Source organism: Onychomys torridus, chromosome 11 (genome assembly GCF_903995425.1).
Source record: "Onychomys torridus chromosome 11, mOncTor1.1, whole genome shotgun sequence".
NCBI classification, from domain to species: domain Eukaryota; kingdom Metazoa; phylum Chordata; class Mammalia; order Rodentia; family Cricetidae; genus Onychomys; species Onychomys torridus.
In genome coordinates, this window is record NC_050453.1 from 57,646,130 (window position 1) to 57,660,996 (window position 14,867).

At 53.7% G+C, this 14,867-nt stretch overlaps 1 protein-coding gene across 1 annotated transcript in view; it reads right to left on the reverse strand.

The window, feature by feature from the left end:
- Lad1 (ladinin 1) overlaps positions 1 to 14,454 on the reverse strand; it is a 29,110-nt gene extending 14,656 nt beyond the window's left edge. Inside the window, exons 1-9 of the mRNA XM_036203030.1 lie at positions 14,026 to 14,454; positions 7,443 to 7,580; positions 5,279 to 6,167; positions 4,550 to 4,654; positions 3,680 to 3,723; positions 2,391 to 2,463; positions 2,158 to 2,292; positions 1,804 to 1,890; positions 1,479 to 1,553 (exon numbers count right to left, since the gene is read on the reverse strand). Of these exons, the coding sequence (XP_036058923.1) occupies positions 1,479 to 1,553; positions 1,804 to 1,890; positions 2,158 to 2,292; positions 2,391 to 2,463; positions 3,680 to 3,723; positions 4,550 to 4,654; positions 5,279 to 6,167; positions 7,443 to 7,580; positions 14,026 to 14,063 (1,584 nt within the window). The 5' untranslated portion in view covers positions 14,064 to 14,454. The remainder of the gene's footprint in view (positions 1 to 1,478; positions 1,554 to 1,803; positions 1,891 to 2,157; positions 2,293 to 2,390; positions 2,464 to 3,679; positions 3,724 to 4,549; positions 4,655 to 5,278; positions 6,168 to 7,442; positions 7,581 to 14,025) is intronic.
- Between the last annotated feature and the right edge of the window lie 413 nt (positions 14,455 to 14,867).

Genomic DNA, 14,867 nt, shown 5'->3' on the forward strand with positions numbered 1-14,867 from the left:
CTTTCTCAGTTTGCTGTGTATTTTCAGGTGGCTCAGCATTCTACACACACACATGGGGCCATACTACTGGACTGGGAAGAGGAAGCCTGGGGAGAAAGATGGGATGAAGGTATGTGGCAGTTCTGTGCTCTTAAATGTTTTTATTTTGTGTGTGCTCTGCTTACATGGATATCTATGCACCATGTGCATGCAGTGCCCACAGAGCCCCTGAAACCGGAGTGTCAGACATTTGTCAGTTGATACGCAGGTGCTGGGGACTCGGTGCTCGGTTCCCCTGGAAGAGCAACCAGGGTTCTTAACTGCTGAGCCATCTCTCCAGCCCCCAGTTCTGTACTATGAAGTCACCAAGCTAGGACCACTGAGGACAAACCTAACATCTTAATAAGAGAGAATATGGGAACAAGGAGTGTGATTCTCCTTCCACCAAAGCCGGGGATCCACCTCTCCCCTGCAGCTGACCCCGAAGGAAATCAGAGCCAGTGGGGACAAACCCATCAACATCACCAGCCACTTACACCTGAGGATGAACGAGTTTATCAGTTCCTTCCTGAGAAAAGAGTTTTCTGGGTGATAGTAGGGTTTGTGGTAATACAAAAAGGCACTGAGCTCCAGATAAGGGGAAGGGGTTGGAGGGGGGGGCAGACAAAGCCGGGAGATGCAGCACATGGGCATCGAGCGCCTGGTGACGCCTTTCCTGTCTGGCTTGAAAAAGCCCCAGGGAGCAGTGACTAGGTCTAGGACTTAGCTTGGGGAATATCACAGGCACACAGAGTACCTGCTGGGAGCAGGCAGGACGGATAACTCTGGAGTTGGCAAAACAACCCAGCCTGATGCTGGAAGTGAGCAGGAGGAAGGGGCAGTCTCTAGACAGGACATGGAGACGCCATGGCTGATGTGCCAGGGCTGTGTTCTGGGTCCTGCTGGGTTCAGGATATATTGTGCCTGCAGCAAGGCAAGAAAGCTCCAGAGCATATCGGCCCCCCAGGCAGGGCTGGGGAGGGGCCGGAGGAATGTCATTCATGTTCCTGGCCTCCAGGGGCCCTGACCAGCCTGGCTGAGAGACAGAAAGGGAATGGGGACATCAAGAGTCAGGAGTGCCGCAGGGCATGAAGAAGGGCCCTTGGGGTACACATTTGCAGGTCTGTCCTGGCAGGGCTTGTCACACCTGTGAGACAAAGGCCAATTAGAACAAGGAAAACGGGGTTCCTGGTGCCATGGGGGAGGGCACCTCTAGACAAGAAGATAACCCTTCAGACAACCAAGCCTCCACCCACACTGGGTAAGTACCCAAAACCTGATGGCTAGATGGGAGAGGCTTTGCCAAGCTATGGCTCAGCCAAGCCAGTGTAGGACTCCCATTATCTCATGGGTGAATCATCTAGGCACACAGGGTTTGACAGAACCTGGGTGCTGAGACCACACAATTGCAACCCACTGAGAGTATGCATTTAGATAGATGGGGGGGGGGCTTCACTCACCTCTGCATCCAAGGACATGGCCGACTTGTTTCCCCACTGAGCCCTCCTGGTGACGGATGCCTCTTTCTGTACCTCCTGATTGGGACATGAGAGTAGAGACCAAGAGCTCAGGGTAAAGAGGGACTTGGGAACTCCCAACTGTCCCCCACTCCACGTGGCTTTGTTCTTCCTGAAGTGACAAGGACCTAGACCCACTCCTCCCTGCAGCTGTCACCCACAAGCTGTGTCTCTCCCCTCTCCCCTCGCCACCAGCTCCACTTCTGAAATGACCTGTCATGGCTGTCAGGCCCATCCCTCCTCCGACCTGACATGCGGGTAAAAGTACCTGAAGGCCCTGGTCTCCGGAGTCCTGGGTCTTGCTGATCCACAGGTTAAGTCTCGATGTCACAACCCCTGAGAGTCGCAGATTCTCCTAGAAAGAAAATTCCCACCTTAAGGTTCAGAGTCCCTGGAGGCACTAAGATTCTTCCAGAGGCCCCGAAATGGGGACAAGATTCTCTCCACTACAACATCCACTCAGCACAAACTGCGTGCCTGGGACAGGCCCCACCCTGGGGAGGTCTGCACCCGGCTAAGGAGACTCAATGCAGAGCGACACAGTTTCTAACGCTGCCGAGGCCGCGGCCCAGGCTTCGAGGGTGTCAGTCTAGAACCCTGGCCGTTGGGATCTGGCCCTCACCTTTCGGATGGTTGGTTCTGCGCGGTTCTGGCCTGCCAGCTCCTTCTCAAAGAGGTGGCGCTTGCTGGCTACACCAGCAGGAGCCACAAGGACCTCAGTGCGGGAGGAGCCTGGAGACCTGACGGATTCGGATCTCTGTAAATCGGAGACGGGAGCAGTAGAACCATGACTGTATGTTCATCAGTAGTGCCCTCCACCCTGGCGGGGGCTCTGGAGGACCCCTCTGCTCCTACCTGGATGGCTGTATGGTATCTCTCGAGTTTCTCTTCTAGCTTCAGTGTGCTAGCCGGCAGCCTCACACTGGCGCTGGAGGATGGGAAGACAGATTGAGATGAGCCAGCTGAGGCTCTTACCCCAGGCAAGCCAGGCCTGCCCTCAGGCTTGAAGAACAACCCCCTAATATCCCCCCCCTGCTGGCAGAGAAGGACGGGGACTGACGAAGTCACCTCTGTTGCAGAGCAGATTGTACTGGTCAGGGTGCCATCTCCAGACTCCAGGAACTTGCACACCCTGTCACTTCCGCTCACCTCAGTTCTCACAGGCTGCGCGGTCATCACAGCCCCTGTGCGCCCGCCCACACCAGCTGTCCCTGCATCTGCCTGCCTGGGTGGTTCCGGGTTTAATGGTCTCAAGTGAGTTGCTTCGGGCTAGCCACTGACTTGTCTTTGTTCTCTGCTTGCTCCAGCCCCAGCCCCAGCCTAGGAACATAAGCCCTTATTAAAGGTTTAGCAGGGAGGTAAGTACATCAAAGGTGGACGGAACTGGTAACACCAGCAGTAGATTTCAGATTTGTGTTTGCCACTCCCCCCTGCTCCACCTAATGTACCATTCTCCATCTGCTTGGCTCAGTGTTACAGGGGAGTTACTAAACACGCCGGTTCCTGGCCCCGCACGCTAGGCCTGCCACTGCTGAGTCTTTCCCTTCTTTGTCCTAACCATAGTCTTCCTTCTGGAATGTTCTCTTACCCTCTCCCACCCCAACTCCAAGATAGAACATAGCCTCCTCCCTCTTCAGAGACCCATCAAGGCTGCATCCAAGCAACTCTCCCAGGGACCACAGGGTGAGTACTCAACTCCCTGAAACAGCATGCCTGCCCCACATTGGGCAGATTCGTCCAAGATCTCAGCATCCAGAACCACAAGGTAGCCAAGAGAGGCCAGTGTACATGCATCCCAGGTCTTAAGGGTCCCAATGGCCACGTCCAGAGGCCGGTATCTCAAGGTCATAGGCAGATATAACAGCTACAGCTGCCTCACTTGGGGCAATGCTTCAGGGCATGGCTCAAACAGCTACCCACTACACAAAGCTATTGTGACACTTCCATCTCACCCAATCCCAGGACCACCTATCAACCCTGTCGCCCTGCCAGATCTAGAGTCACAACTCACTTGAGACCATTAAACACACTAAACACATCTGCACCTCCCCTCATGTACGCTGTGGCATAACCTGGCACATGACAGCAGATGAAAACAAACAGATAACCAGGCCAAAGAGAGTCAGGCCTCCAGGCAGGCTCACCTGCGGGTCAAGGTTGTTTCTGAGTTGTCTTTCCTGGGGCTCATCTGAAATGAGAAGGTGAGGTTGGTAAGTGAGGGTCTGAGGAAAGTCCAAGCCCCCTCTCCAGTGAGGCAGCTAGCTCTCAGGATGCATCTTCTTCCTGAGACAACCTCACCCCACCCCCGCGCCTCTCTAACCCGGTGCAAGTGCCAAGCCTTCATTAAAAGTCTTAATCTGGAAACGCCTGCCTTGACCCTTCAGTGTGGGTCCAAAGCCCTTCCTCTGCCACCCGAGCCTTGCCAAGGTACCTATTACAACCTGTATTACTATCTGCCTCTCCACTACCCAAGAGCCTTGAGGGTACTACTGGTCAACCTCAGATATGTGGCCCCTTTCCCAGGGCGTACATCAAGGCACAAGGCAAACTCAATCAATGGATGAGCAGATGACCCAGTAAACAAAAGAACCAAGAATAAGCTCTGAGACAGACCAGATGAGACTTTCCAGTCTCATCACATGGAAGCAAGGCAGGGGCAGAGAACACTGGAGAGAAACCTGCAGCTCTCTCCTAAGGAAGATACAAGACGCCATGACAGGCCAGTCTGGTCTGGCAAGTTCATCTTCCTGCAGTCCTGTTCTTATCCACTAGGTGGGGCTGCTCACATTTATTTACACATTCCCTCCCCGCTAACACATATTTTCTAGGTCTTCAATCTGCTCTTCTTTATTTAACATTTCTCGTCTAGTTTGGGCGCCCATGGAAATTCAAAGCTCCTGTCTATCCAGTCTCTAAAGAGACTTCCGATTGTATACGAAAGCTCTTGCTTAATGGGCACTGGTTTCCTTTGCCTGCTCCGCAGTGGATTGATGACAAGGGTCCCAGGCTCTTACCCGAAAGGAGATGGTCCTGGGGCTGGAGCGTTTGAGGGAACTGCTGTAGGTGAACAGGGTAGGTGAGGGTGTGTCTGCTTCTTCATCCTTGCTGGGAATTTTTACCTGAGTGGAGCAAAGGTGTCAGACAAGAACTCACCTTCCTCAGGACAAGGGGAGAGTGTTCCTAGGCCCAAGCAGCCCCCACGCCCAAACTTCCAGGGGGCCCTTGGATGGCCTGGCTAATCCCAAAAGATAGAGATGGAAGGGTCAGCCCAGCTGCCTGTGCCTCACTCTCCTGCCCCTGCTATGCAGTAACCACATAGCCTCGTGTAGCCCGGCCACCAGGCAGAGCTTTAGTTTTGGAAGGCTCTCAGGCGCCCTAAGAGCTTGCTATCTAGCCTAAGGCTCCCATGCTTAATGAGTGCCAGTTTCTTCGGAGGGCTCTGTAGTGGACAGGTGATGAGGTTACCCTGGCTCTGAGCAGAAATAAATGGCTAGGGGGCTGGAGTCCAGGACCTGGATGAGGATGTGGTTGGAGACCCCAGGTGCTCTCTGCACATGGCTCCTTTTGGCTCCAACAATCTGCCTCTGACTCGGGGTCCTATTCAGACCATAGCTAGGAATTCTACTTGCTAGGAGAGAAAAAACTGCCGAGGCCAGCCCAAATTCGGGAGGAGAGGAGGAAGTGTGGGAAGTAGAGGCCTCAGGGCTGGCAGGGACGGCAAGGGAGAAAGGGGCAGTGCCCACCTGGAGTGTGATGGGTGGGAAGCAAGAAGCCTTAGTCGGAGGGTCTGTTGTGCCCTGCTCTGCAGAGGAAGGAGGGCTCTTCCCAGGGGCGGCCCTCCCTCTGGGCTCCCTTGTGGCAGCCTGGCTTCCCCCAGGGGCCTGGGGCTGCTCTGAGGCTGCTGCTTTCTTCGGAGCCAGCTTTGTCTCCGAGACTAGTGACTTCTCGAAGATGGATGCCTTCTCGGACACCAGCCTCCTCTCTTGCATCTTCTCAGAGACAATGGCTTTTTCTAGAACCGGAGGGGACCTCTTCTCTGGTGCTGCTGTCTTCAGAGACACGAGTGTCTTCTCGGGTACTGTCGACTTCTCTGACACACTCGTTCTTTCTGGAACCAACTTCTCTGGGCTGCGTTTCTTCTCAGTCAGGGGTGCTTTCTCTGCTGCTGCCCCCTTCTCTGAGGGGCAGGCTTTCTCCGGAGCCAGTCTCTTGGTAGGCACCGGAGTTTTCTCTGGGACAGGCAGTTTCTCAGAGATGGAGGTCTTCCGCTGGGCCCCTGCCTCCTCTAGAAGCCCCTTTTCCCCTTCCCCAAGCTCTCTGCCCTTTGGGTGCTCTTCTTCCTGGGCCCAAGGGCCTCGCTGCTCCCGACTCAATCTCCGGCGAGGCAGGGGCTCCCCTTTCTTCTTAGGCACAAGAGGCTGCGGCAAGGTCTGCTCAGAGCCGGGGCCGGGGCTGTCCCTTTCCCCCTCTCCCTGTAGCCTTTCCTGCACGGGAGCCTGGACAGCCTCTACCACTTGACGCCTCTGTCTCCGTTCCTTCCGAGTCCTAAGGATGGCCTGGAAGTCCTCATCTTCATCTTTGGAGGCTGGGGGTGATGGCTTAGGGACCTCCGCTTCCTCCACGCTGGGCAGCCTGAATCAAAAGACACAGGGAGACAAGGTGGACAGAATCAGATGACGTCAGGAGTGAGGGTGACCCTGGGTGTAGCTGACTCAATGAGATGCCCCCAGGGCCACCAGGGAGGAAGCAAACAAGTTAGACCCTGCTCTCCCAGCCCCCACCACCACTATTTTCAAAATAGTCACTTTTATCTCTTCTGTACATGCTGCCCTTCCAAAGGGTCACTTGGATGAAGCACCTCAGGGCTCTAGAAAAATCAGAGTCCTGTACAGTGTTCCATGTTCAGCCACAATCACTAACACTGAGCAAGCAACTGCTTTATAGGTTCTGGACCTGGGGCAACATTTGCCAAGAGGGCTCAGAGGAGTGAGTTCAGTCCCTGTCCATCAGAGCCTAGAGGAGACGGTGGGAGCAAACTGGTAGGGAGCTAAAAGGAAAGCCCAGGCTTCTGAGGCACCACTCTAGTATCCTGGCCATTGCAGGGGTATATCTGGAACATGGTGGCAGCCATGGGTTTGGCCCACAGACACACCTGGCCTTTCTTCATCGGGATATGTAAAGGAACAAGAGCAACATAAAATAACTGTGCAAAACCCAGAGGCCCTAGTCACCCTGCTTTTCATGTGATTTCAGGCAAGTTAACTTACTGTCTGAGCTTTTCAAACCTATAAACTGAGCTTGTTACACAGCGAAAGGAGAGCCATCCCATGAGAGAGCAATGGCCTAGCCCACAGGCAGCACTCAGGAAGTTCTGGGACCTTCTCTTCCTTTCCCTCATACTCCCCAAAAACCGAGATGTCAAGATTGGTCCCCTTTTGCCCCCCTCGGAATGGGGAGGCTCCGAGTATGGAAAGGGAGGTAGCCTGTTTAAGGGAAGTCTGACGAAGCTGGATGAACACTTGTGGCCACGCTCACGGGACCTCGACGAGTTATCTAAGCATGCTTCCCTGAGTCTCTCCCACAGTAAAACAAGTTATTAACAGCGACCTCTCACACATCGTCAGGACTGAGGGAGCCACATACATAAAATGTCCAGCAGAGGAGGGCTCATGGACAGGCTCACCAAACAGCATCTGTGAGTGTCGATGAGGAGGATGGGGACCATGCTTGGGCTGAGGATGGGTCTAGGGATGATGAGGAACTTGAATTTTTATCTGCCCACCATCAGCCTTACTGCTGGAGCAAATCTCTAGCAGGTCAGATTTCACATAGTCTTCTGGGGCAGCTAGGTCCCTCACTTGTACTCAAACTGAAGGAATGATGTTCAGCTCTAGCACCACCACATACCTCTCCACAGGCCTCTGAGCTCCATTCTGGGTGAGTTTTGGAGATTCATCGTCCGTGGTTGAACTCAGGTTGCGATGCCTCCGCCTGCGTTCACGCTCCTGTTCCTCCTCATCCTCCAAAGTCCGCTGCCGGGCCAGGCTGAGGGAAGGAGGCAGGGATCAGCACAGACTGGCCAACATCTTCCCTAGCCAGACTCCAAACTCCCACAGGCTTTGGTCCCACAGATGACAAACTGCCTCTAGGCAGCCCTGCCGCCAGTGGCCCTGGGGTACTGCAGTGCAGGTGACTTGGGACAAGAATGTTATAAGTACGCATACACAGCATATTTCAAAGACCCAGGATGGAGAACAAAGTGTAAAAATTTCTCGTTGAAATAGTGTGACTTTCTGTGATGGCCTGTATCTGTAGTTCCAGCCAGCTAGAAGGCTTGAGCCCAGGAACTTCAAGCTCCCCTGTGATACACAGTGAGAGTCTGTATCAAAAAAAAAAAAAAGAAAGAAAGAAAGAAAGAAAGAAAGAAAGAAAGAAAGAAAGAAAAGAAAAGAAAAAAGTGTGTATTGACTACATGTTAAAATAATCGCTTTTGGGTAGATTAAAGCAAGTGGAGATATATCATTTATTTTTTCCCCTTTTACTTCTTTAACATGGCTACTAGAAAATTTAATTTTTAAACACAGTTCCTTTCTTCACAGCTTGCAGGGATCTAGTCAGAGCGGAGTTTCTCCGGGCTGGCACCGCTGACATTTTGGCCAGATAATTCTTTTCGAGGAGCTGCGCTGGATTAGAGGGAACCAAGCAACACCCCTAGACGCCAGCAGCAGCAGCACCCAGTTGGGACAACCAAAGAAATTTTCCAGAATTACCAAATAGCCCCTTGGGGTACCAATGCCCCCAGCTGAGGACCACTGTGCTGTATTTTACTGTGGGAGCAGAACGTCTCTCGATGATGGGAACAGGGAAGGGGGCGTGGCTCTGTCCGAAGGAAGAAGGTGACCTTGACAAGGGCCACTCTCTTCCGAGTTCTTTTTTTTTTTTTTTAAATGATTTATTTATTTATTTATTATGTATACAGTGTTCTGTCTGCACACATCCCTGCAAGCCAGAAGAGGGCACCAGATTTCATTACAAATGGTTGGGAGCCACCATGTAGTTGCTGGGAATTGAACTCAGGTACTCAGGAAGGGCAACCAGTGCTCTTAATCTCTGAGCCATCTCTCCAGCCCCTCTTCAGAGTTCTTGACAGACAATAACTGAGGAATTGCCTCAAAGTAGCTCACAACCCACAAAATTCCTTAGCCTCTGGTGGTAGGGGAAGGGTAGGCTCACAAATACCACAGAGAGGAAAACACCATACCCTTTCACTTCTCAGGGCGTCTCTCGACCTTTAGAGCTATCTTCTCCCTGCCTGGAGTAGCAAGGGGACTCCATACACTCTACATTTGGTTTCTGCTCTTTTGTGGAACTAACTGGACACTTTCAGGCAGCTGAACAACCCCCCACTAATCCATTCCCCCAGCCAGCCAATCATCTGGTGATCCAGTCAACCATGCACCTGCTCTTCTCACCATTTTTAAACACCTACCCACCAGAAACCCACCTATTGCCCACTCCCAGCCCATCTTCCCTCCATCCACCCAGACAAACAACAAATAAACACTCAAAGGCTCTAGTCTGTAAGTTTGGGTATTAAGGAAAGTATGCCTTGACATATTCCTTTTTCTTATGCATAATTCTGTCCTTGAAGTAGCAAATTTTTAAAGGCAAGTCATGTTGGCTTGCAACTGAAGAAGGGAATAGAGATTAAAAACATTCCTCAAGCCAGGCGGCAGAGGCAGAGAGGCAGGTGGATCTCTGTGGGTTCGAGGCCAGTCTGGTCTACAGAGCGAGATCCAGGACAGGCACCAAAACTACACAGAGAAACCCTGTCTCAAAAAACCAAAAGTAAAAAAAAAAAAAAAAAACAAGCTGATGCTCACAGGAAGATGATAGACCAGGGACAGCCTACAGAGGAGCTAGGAGCAAGGTCAGAGCAGCATGGTGTGAAGACCTCTGCTGTCTAACATGGAGACCAGCATATAGCAAGTGCTAACAAATGTGGAAGAACCAGTGTAAATGTCACTAGCAGAAGCCAGGACTCTCCTCTTCCTGAGAAATCACCAACTTCTGCCTTGATGCAGAAGAATACAAAGAGGGAGCCAGCAGTGAGCTCCTGAAGGCAATCTGTCCATCTCTCTACATAGGGAAGGGGGTGTCTGCTCATCACCCCAAGGAAAGAAGCAAGCATAGCAGAGAAACTTCTGGAATATCCCAGTTCTACCATTATGAGGGCAACCTCAGTTCCTCTGTTCATCTGAGTCATGATTGCATTCCACCTCAGTGCAAATGAAAAAGGGCCAGGGTTTTTCCCTATGGCCTTGACCATGGATCTTAAGTGGGATTCCCCTGGACCTTCACCTGAACCCTGTAATCTTTGTATATGTATGGACTGATCCTTCACTCTCCCCCACCCTGCACACAGTCTCTTATGAGCCAGAGCCTGGGGTCCCACCTCTCCCCTGCCAACTTCTGCTGGCTTGCAAATGAGGACACTGTTCCCTCTCTCCCTCTGCATGCACCCTGTCCCTGTCCTGGTTTAGGAACAACCCCAACCCTCCAGAGAGGGTCCACATCCAGAGGAAAGTGAACACTCCCAACCCACACCCAGTAGAGCTGGCTGGATCCTGCAGGATTCCTTGACCATGAGCAACACTGTTCTCATAGGCTGCTCACTGCCCTTGGGGAAGCAGGGGCTTTGTTTGCCCTCCTCTGGGGCCCTCTGTGGTGTGCCATCAGCCTGAACCAGGTCTCTTCAAACATGATTCATAACCAGGTTGGGCCAAAACCTGGCTGCAGAAGTCAGGGCCCGATGTACTTTCGGGTTTCCAAGCTTTACACCCAGACCCCAACACTCAAGAAGGGTGATGTGGTCACCAAGACCTGCTGCTCAGAAATCATGGGGCTACTGACACCCAGCAAAGCATGAATCCTTTCATTATCTCACCCCACCCCGGGGGAAGAATGTTATCTCCAATAAGCAAAGAGTATTGGCCTCCAAAGGAAGAAATGGACAGAAATGGAGGAGAAGGAAGGCAAAGGTCAGCTTCCTTTGCAGGTGCAATTACTGGAACCCCGGAAATAAATCCATTATTTGGGGGGCCTAAAACAGGGCTTGAAATCCAAAAACGGTGAAAAAGAAATCAACAAGTAAAAGAATGAAGGAAGGTGGGGTGGCACCAATGTGTCAGGGCTTACTACAACGCCAGAGGCTGGTCCAAGCACTTTACGAACACCACTGATGTTAATCCATACAAGGCTATGAGCAAGGTGGTGCTACCCACCTTGACTTGGAGAAACCTGGGGCTTGGAGGAGCTCATAACTTTCTAGAGAAAGCATGGCGACTGAAAAGAAGGAACCAAGACCTCCCACCTACGTCATCCTCTCAAAACCTTGTGCCTTAACCAAGACACCAAGGGCCAGGAAAGATGCCCTGCAAGGAAGGTCCTAAGTCAGAGCCTAACAGCTGAACATTCGGAAGGAAAGCGGGGCCTAAGCAGGAGCAGGGCCAGCCAAGCTCAGGGTGCAGTTGCAAGGACAGAGGTTTAGGGAAGGCCAGCAACCATGGAGCCCTAGGGCCAGGCCCTGTGTGAAACCTGCAGGCTCTAACAGCCCAGAGACTCGGCAACTGACCCTGCAGGCCAAGCAAGCAGCCCGCCATTCACTCCCTTCCACACCCTTTCCTCCACCTCTTGGGGGGACGCACGTCCCTCTCTGCACCTCCAGATGAGGCTGCTATCCCTCCCCATTCCTGATTCACCCTTTCTCCTGGATGCCTAAGACATCACTGCCCTGTTACACTTAGGAATAGACCCCATTTCCCCCAGTGGTCACAGACAAGCCTCTTACAGGCTCAGCTGCTCTAGTTTAAGTAGCTAGAGGGTTTGTGAAGATGCCCCAGAAGCATTTGGTGAACCCTGGGGCTCAGAGACCTGGGCCTGGGGAAGGGGGGAACAGTGGAAGGGCCCTCAGTGTGGCTGTGACTTTGGGCCAACCTTCAGCTCCTGTGCAGGCAGGTCTCAGGCTCCCCTTCCATTTACTGAGGAGTTATTGTGGGTGGTCTGAGGTCCCTTCGGCACCAGACAGTCTGAAGAAAGGTATCAGGAGAATCCAGAGAGGCACAGGAGGTGAGAGGGCCGTTAAAGGAAATGATTAACCACTGGTCACTTAGTCCCGGGGCTCTCAGATCCACCCCTCACCCCCCACAGACAGGCTGGCATATCCTCACTGGTCACCAGGTCAGCACATTGAGGAAAGGAAAAGACTGACCCGGGCAAGCAGCTCACCCACTACCCCATCCCAGGCCCGCAGCTTCTGAGCCTCCCGGCTGAGGGCAGTGAGTGCAGGCTCACATCTCCGCCTTGGTTCTAGTTGAGGCTACCCTTGTCACGCCCTCAGCACAGGCCTCCCCAGTCTGGGAGGCTTGGTGGATGGTGACTCACAGCCCCTTCCTGCAGCCCGCTGAGGCTTGTTGCTCACTCAGAGAGCAGAGCAGGAGCGGTCCTCTGTTCCAGGTGCCTCATCAGGGAGACTGTTGGCAGCAGCTGCAGCTGCCCACGGGGTTCCATGAAGGCTGGGACTGGGCAGGGAGGCCAGACTAGGTCCTCCAGTGGCAGGACTGGTTCCCCAGGGGTTCACTATCATTAGCCTGGACATCCCATGGGAACTCAGCCCCACCCCTGCAGCCACATGAGTCTGTCCAACTGAGCAGTGGACAAGCTAAGACCAGACCTCATTCCCATTAAAAATCTTAGTGCTCCAAGCCAAATCCTCTACACACACACACACACACACACACACACACACACACACACACAGCCAGGCTTTTAAACAAAAAAATAAGTAAACAAAAATCACAAACACCTGTAACAGGCTGGGCACTTCTAAGGAAGTCAGATCTGTTTTGTATTTTTAAGCTAATGTGTAGTACTAACATGTTCAACCACCATTTAGATGAAGCATACTGGGAGCAAACTCATCTGCCCACACTGGCATCGCATCTCTACACAGGCCATAAACAGGCTCACCCACACAGAAGCTGCACTCTGTATCTGAGCATGCATTCATAGGCACTGACGTGCCCACACCCAGAAACAAAGACACTCCCGCAACAACCCCGTGCACACTGACCCACAGGCAGAGTCCAAGGCCTTGCCCCCCACACCAGCTCCACCCTCAGCACATACCTTCCTTGGGGTGTGTCTGACCTCTAAGGCAGCCTGGGTTCCCTTTCCAGAGCACTGGATCTTACCCTCCTTGGGGCTTACCTTTCCCCTTCTCTAAATACTATGGGCCCCTCTGCACCGAGGCTGAGGGCACCTATACTTCAGAGCAGTGCCCTAAGTAGGTCTGAGGAGGTAATCCTCAGACCAAAAGCATGAACTTCTGTAAGAGACTGAGACAAAACAAAACAAACAAAACAAAACAAAAAACAACAACAACAACAACAAAACCAAGCGCTCAGAGGGGCAGCTGATCTTAGGTGATGAAAAATGTGTGAAAGAAGCCTTCATAAGCAAGGTTACGGTACCCACGCTGCTAGAGTTGATGGACTGCATCTACAGAGCTAGCTCTGACCCCACAGCAGCCTGAAGACCCACAGCCCACTTGAGAGAGCCAAGAGGCCAATTCCACCCTGACTGGAGCCTAAGGAACAGAAAGAGCAGGGCTCCAGTGTGAGCCTCTGTTCCCTTAGGACACAGGATGCATTCCAAATTAGGGACTCAGTCAAAGGACATGGGGGAAAAGATGCTATTTCATCAGTCCTGGAGAGGGAGGGCAACAGCTCCGGGAGGAGGCAACAGAGGGGCTGCCTCTCAGATACCCACCCTCCTAGGTTTCTCGGACCCTGATAGGCTGTCCAGCAGGCAGGAAAAGCAGATACAGTTTCCGACCCATTGGGACCAGTTCACGAACATGAACAGCAGTGCAGACAGGGATTGCAAATGTCTTGCCCCCAGCGGGGATGCCGCCCCAAATGCGAACTCAGAATTTGAGCTTCTCTTAGGATGGGGGAGCTGCTTTCTCTGATCCTAGTCACAGTCCCCGGCTCTGTTGACTCCATTAGGTGGGGCTATAGGACACTTCCCAGACTCACTCTAAAAACTCTTAGCAGAGGCGCGGAGACTGGGGGTTCACTCAAGAAGAAGGCTTGGGGTAACTCTTGAACCTCCCCAGCCCGGTAAAATGTTCCTTTGCCCTCACAGACAGTGGCACCCTGGGCTGTCCAGGTTGCGGACCAGCCTTCTCCTAGCCCATTCTCTAGGACCTAAGGGGACAGGAAGCTGCGGAGCAGGGAAACCACCCTCCCTGTCACCTGAGGGGTCCCGAGTTTGGTCTCAATTCTGTCCCCACCGAGGAGCAACAAGACCAGGATCCCGCTTCGGCGGGGGCGTTGGGGGGGAGCAGGCCTGTGTCCGGGAGAGGCGATCCGAAGGGGCGAGGCTGCCCCCCAGCCCCGGCCCACCCGGCCTGGGTGGCGGCTCTCACCTGGACAGCGCGGACCAGTCCTTTCTGCTGACCGACATGCTGCCGAGCCCCGCGGCCGCCGCGTGCCGAGCTCCGCGCTCCGCCGCTCACCTGCGGCCCCTCCCCCGCGCCAGGTAGGGTCACATGGCCGCTTATCTCAGCCCGGCTCGGCCCCGCGCCGCCGCGCTCCCATTCGCCGGCCCCGGGGAGCTGCCTCGAGGGTGTGGACGTCCCAGACAAAGCCGCGCCGCCGACCTCCGCCGGGGCGGGTCCCTCTCCAGCGCGGCCGCTCAGCGGGACGGTCGCACCGGGCTGCGGGCTGCACCGGTGCCGGGGCTAGCGCGGGGCTGCACTGCGGTTAGGGGGCGAGGGCGGGAGACTTCCTGCTCAGAACCAGTTGGACCAGCTTGGCGCCGGCCCGCGTCTCCTCTCCGAGTCGCGGTCCCGAGTGCCAGGGAGTGGGGCGGGGGGCGGGACCCAAAGATCGGGGTCAGGCTGAGCTCGCTGCCTGGAAATCGACTTAGCCCGCAGAAACCCAAGAGCTGGAAGCTGGGCAGAAAAAGTTAGAGCAGGTACCGTAATCTCGGGTGTAGAGTGCCCGCAGCTGTGAGAAAGTGGAGGGGAGGCTCCCAGAGAACACCCCAGGAGTCAGAAACTACCTTGCAGACTCTGCTGAGATGAGCAGACACTGCGTGAGAAACATGTCCTCTAGAAAGTCAGCCTCTACCAAAAGGGGATAAGACTCAAACCCGCCAACAGGGAGTGCACACAGATATATATACCAAAGGCACAGTCCTTGCTCTCTGATACCCCACGGTGGGCTAAGGGGCAGGGTTTAACTGTGACATGGAAGCACACTTTTA